At 39.4% G+C, this 4865-nt stretch overlaps 1 protein-coding gene across 1 annotated transcript; it reads right to left on the reverse strand.

The window, feature by feature from the left end:
- Window positions 1-3623: 3623 nt before the first annotated feature.
- LOC110289748 (olfactory receptor 4X1-like) lies at window positions 3624-4553 on the reverse strand. The gene has a single exon (XM_021156114.1). It carries the CDS (start codon window positions 4551-4553, stop codon window positions 3624-3626), a length of 930 nt encoding a protein of 309 aa, XP_021011773.1.
- Window positions 4554-4865: the final 312 nt, after the last annotated feature.

Raw genomic sequence — 4865 nt, forward strand, 5'->3', positions numbered from 1 at the left:
TAGATACTTTTATGTCACGTTGTTTTAAGACAGACTGCAAAGCTGTAATCACAGAATGTGAAGTTNCCATACTGCTCCTTTATATACAGGAGAGCTTAAGTACAGGACAAGCATCGCAGCTTATGTACGTCCGTCTGAGCGTGCTTAGCAGCAGTCAAAATTTAGAACCACCTCTGGTGAGTGTAGGAAAGAACCGGGAGGTATAGGGTTAACACCGCCAACAAGAGAACAAAAGCTTCCAGTTACAAGGAGGGATTAGAGAGATCAAAGCCAGTATGTCTTTTGGAGCTTACCTTCCACCACGTTCCAGTCTTCCTCCGATGTTGTGGGAGGGGTTCTCCTTTGGCCGCCGCACATTGGTCAGGCGTCTTTTTCCCGGGTTTCGGCACCAATTGTCCTGCGCTATTCCCGTCCCGCAGGAACGCACACAGAACACAAGTCAAGACCTTTCGTGGTTACACTTTATTCATAATCNTGAGGTAGAACAAAGAAGGATAGAAACGTGTTGCTATATATACCCACAGGTGTGACGTGTTAATACTACTGGCGGTTCCACCCACAGTCTCAAATGTCCCAGGGGACGGACTAGTGACTTGACAGGCATTTGCTCGGCACATGCGCACAATGGAACTTAGCGCCATCTAGTGACGGCATGTATTATCACGGCTTCCTACACACAGGTACAGATATTCATGTGTCTTGGCCATAGGCCAGGTGGAATAATACAGAGAGGTGAAGGAAATCTAGAAGAACCTGTGTGCACAGTCACACTTTACCATCCATTTAAAAAGTTCAATACCTACCTCAGTTGCCTATGAATTTTCTCTGCCCCAGATCAATGTTCCCCCTTTTTCAATAATTCTATCTGAATCCTTCTGTCATGAAACAACCCCTTAGCTGATATCTAATCTTCTGGCGCCCTCCCTTTGAGCTGTCAAATCACTAAGAAATCAATAGTTGTGTTTGAGCTATTTCAAACTAGTTTTCTTGTTGTGGCATCTCAGGTGTCCTAAGAAAATGCATCGTACATACACTTTAAACTGTGAAAAGTAGTCATGGTGATACAAGTATTGACAAGGATCTACAGCAATATAATCTCACAAACCATTGCTAGTTGGAATGAATATTTGTTCAGTCAGTTTTTTAAAGCAATTAAGCGTAATAGTCAACAACAATTTTACATTGAACTACATATGCTAGAGAAACCTTTCTCATGTAAGATAATGCTTACACAAGAACCTATATATTAAAAAATAGAGAAACAACCAACACACATAAGAAAAATGGTAAAGTAATTTTAATATATTCACTCAACAAATTATTTATATTAGTAAATGGGAAAACTTAACACTAAAGACATTTGAAAATTTCATATGGAAATCTACTACTGTCGAAGCAGCTTAAAATAATACATCATATACATACACATATACATAATATATACTACATAATATATATATACATATGCATATATTTTTAAAAACATAAAAGAAGTCACACTATACCAGCTACAAATAAAAAGCCAATTGCTGTGTATGGGTAACCTCTTTTTGCGTTGTTGCTTAGTAAGGTTCCATTGGCCCCACCCCAAACATCAAGTTATTGTCATTACATTAGTTATCTTCCAACTAGATGGTAAAACTATGGGTTGCTGAAGACACCAAATACTTGTGTCATGGAATGGGGAAAATTTGTCCTGACATGGACGCTTTATCCCTGCAAGCTAGCTTCTACAGTGCTATAAGATACTATGCACGCTTACTGGCATGACAGGAAGAGTAATAGTCTTACTCAGCTGTGACTCCTGAAAGCTACAATAACCACTACCCTTCCAAGATTTGCTCATTGGTACAATAGTGGCATAAGTGTAAACAACCATCTTCTGTTTGGACTTAAGAAACACTACACAAGATGGAGCTCATTCCTGGTATCACTTACATAGCAAAAAGCTAGGTAGGCCATAGGCCTTGAGGAGGAACCTATGCTAAATAGGTATAGTATTGAACTACTCATTAAGTAATTCTTTTCTAAATATTTGTCTAATACCTACAGATGTAGGTGTATTCCTCACCCCTCATCAAGGAAACTTCTCTTGGCAACAGTTACAGACGATGACAGAAAACCACAACCAAGCAAAATTCAGAGTTGCAAAACACAGTTTCAACTCATATATCTACAACACAGCAATCTAAGGCTCGGGACTCATTGTAGAAGGAAGATCTGAAAGATTGTATGCGCTAGAGGAACAGAAATTCTGCTATAAGATTGTCTCCTAGAAATGTGGGAAGTTATGTCCTTGAATTCTCAACATCATGGCATACTAAACATAGCCTGAACAAAGATGACTCTAATAGTTATGCTAGCATGGAACAGGGAAAGCTCACTAGACCTTAACCCTACACAAAGCACTGCAGGCAAGTAGGATATGTTAAGAGTGAGAGAAATAATCTTTCCAAAGGAAGGGCACACCAATTGGTTATCCAAAACCAAATGGTCAGCCTGAAAACATATAAAAACAAGTAGCATGATACAGAAGACTGTATTTATGCATTTTAGAATAAGTGTGTCTGTGTGTTTGTGTGTGTATGTAACAACAAGAAAATGAGGCCATACATTTAAAACGATAGTGGGGTATCACTACACAGGAAGGTTTGAAATGAAGAAAGTATTTTTTAAAAAGCAGTGCAAAGACAATATTAAATAAGATTTCACTTACTTTTACCAGTATGCTTCTGACAGTGGACCCAGAATTACTCTTTTTCAGGTACTAATGTACTCTGAAAGAGAACTTTTTTCATTTTTTAACAACTACTGATTTATATACCCAGAAGAAACTCTGCCTCTAGAGTCACAGATTTATATTCTCTCTCTCTCTCTCTCTCTCTCTCTCTCTCTCTCTCTCTCTCTCTCTCTCTCTCTCTCTCTCTCTCTCTCTCTCTCTCTTTCATTTTTCCACTATAATAGTGAAGGGTGTGAAAGCATTTGACATGGTCCTGGTCGTAGTAACATTTGTGCCACTGATTAATCTTTGTTGAATTTAATACTTCTAGTCAATTATTCACAGATACTTAGAACTTATGGTATTTGTTTATTATTTCAAATATTCATTCATTCAACACAATTTTGTTATTTTCTCAAGGATTGAATTCTGTTTATATTATATTACTACAGAACTTTCAGGTTGAGCACGTGAATGGAAACTCTCAGCTTTCAAGATAATATTTCTGAAGCATATTTATCATCTAATAATTGCTATCATTGTTTCATCTTCAATAACTGGCATTTATTCATTCATTCATTTATTCTGTAAATATTAATACCAACAACGTTCCAAGCAATGAGCACTGCCACTCCCTTCTTTATCTTCCTCCTCAACTTTTGCAGACTGACTTGGGGTTCTGAAGAAGTTCACTTTCTCCAGACTTGCCAATCTACCACAGGACACTGTGGCACTAGACTATCTCTTTTCTTCATTCTAGATATCTTCACTCTTTTTTTTATTGTCAGAAAGATGAGGAAATGGAAAAGTCAAAAAAAGGCACTTTCAAACAAGGTAGAGACTGAGTGGGACCTGAGGTACCCCCAACCTCCCATCTCTATTTTCTGTCTTTTGCCTACATTTTCTATTTCTCTTCCCAAGTCACCTTCCTCCCCACGAGTCTCCTCATGGCATTTTTCACCTCAGTGTTTCTGAAAGAGTAAATAATGGGGTTCAAGAGAGGTGTGACAACTGTATAAAACACAGCCACAACCTTGTCTACAGGGAAGGTGATACAGGGTCTCATGTAGACAAAAGAGCAGGGTATAAAAAACAGACCCACCACAGCCAGGTGAGAGGCACAAGTAGAAAGTGCCCTATGTCGTCCTTCTGCTGTGTGGCTCCTCAGAGAATTCAGAATGACCACATAAGAAGCCAAAAGCACTGCAAAGCTGATCACTGAGATGGAGCCACCATTGATAATGACTAACAGGCTAATGAGGAAGGTGTCTGAGCAAGCCAGCTTCAACACTGGATGGACGTCACAGAAGTAGTGGTTAATGATGTTGGGACCACAAAATGGTAACTGAAAAATGAGGAAAGTTTGTCCAGCAGAATGCAGCAAACCCCCGCTCCATGCTGCCCCCACCAGGAGGCCACACACTCTTCGGTTCATGATAGTGACATAGTGCAAAGGCTTGCAGATGGCGACATAGCGGTCATAGGCCATCACTGTCAGAAGGAAGATTTCAGTGCCACCAAAGAAATGAAGGAAAAATATTTGTGTGATGCAACCCTGAAGGGAAATGGCTTTCTTCTTGAGCAAAGAGTCGAAGATGAGTTTGGGGGCTGTGACAGAACAGTAGCAGACTTCTACAAATGACAAGTAGCCGAGGAAGAAATACATGGGGGAAGAAAGCCCTTTGCTGGCCACAATAGTCACCACAATAAGGCCATTGCCCAGCACAATGGCTGTGTACATCAGGAGAAACATCACAAAGATGACCTTCTGTACATGCTGATTCTGGGATAAGCCCAAGAAAATTATTTCTGTAACATTGTTTGCAGTTGCCATGCTTCTAAGAGCAATTTCTAAAAGCCTAAAATCACAAAAAGCAGAATCAGAATTTCCTCGGAATTGATGAAAGGCATCTTCCTTGAACTTTGTAGCTTATTCTCAGGCTACAGTTTGACTTTGTAGTGATATAAGTGCCTAGAAATTCCTAGACTCTATCCTCGCAAATGGAAAGAAGTTATGCATGATGGACTCCAAAGGGAAATTAGAAATTATTTTTGAGATAAGAAACATGAGACTTAGGTTCAGCCACGTACTCAAAGTCACAAATTTCATACTTGGACTGTTGTTTGCAGTCTTCAAAAAGTCTCT

The sequence above is a fragment of the Mus caroli genome, chromosome 2 (assembly GCF_900094665.2).
Source record: "Mus caroli chromosome 2, CAROLI_EIJ_v1.1, whole genome shotgun sequence".
Classification (NCBI taxonomy): Eukaryota; Metazoa; Chordata; class Mammalia; order Rodentia; family Muridae; genus Mus; species Mus caroli.

What these genes read in the sequence shown, in the direction of transcription:
- LOC110289748 (XM_021156114.1), bottom strand. Translation starts at nt 4,553, where the DNA reads ATGGCAACTGCAAACAATGTTACAGAAATAATTTTCTTGGGCTTATCC.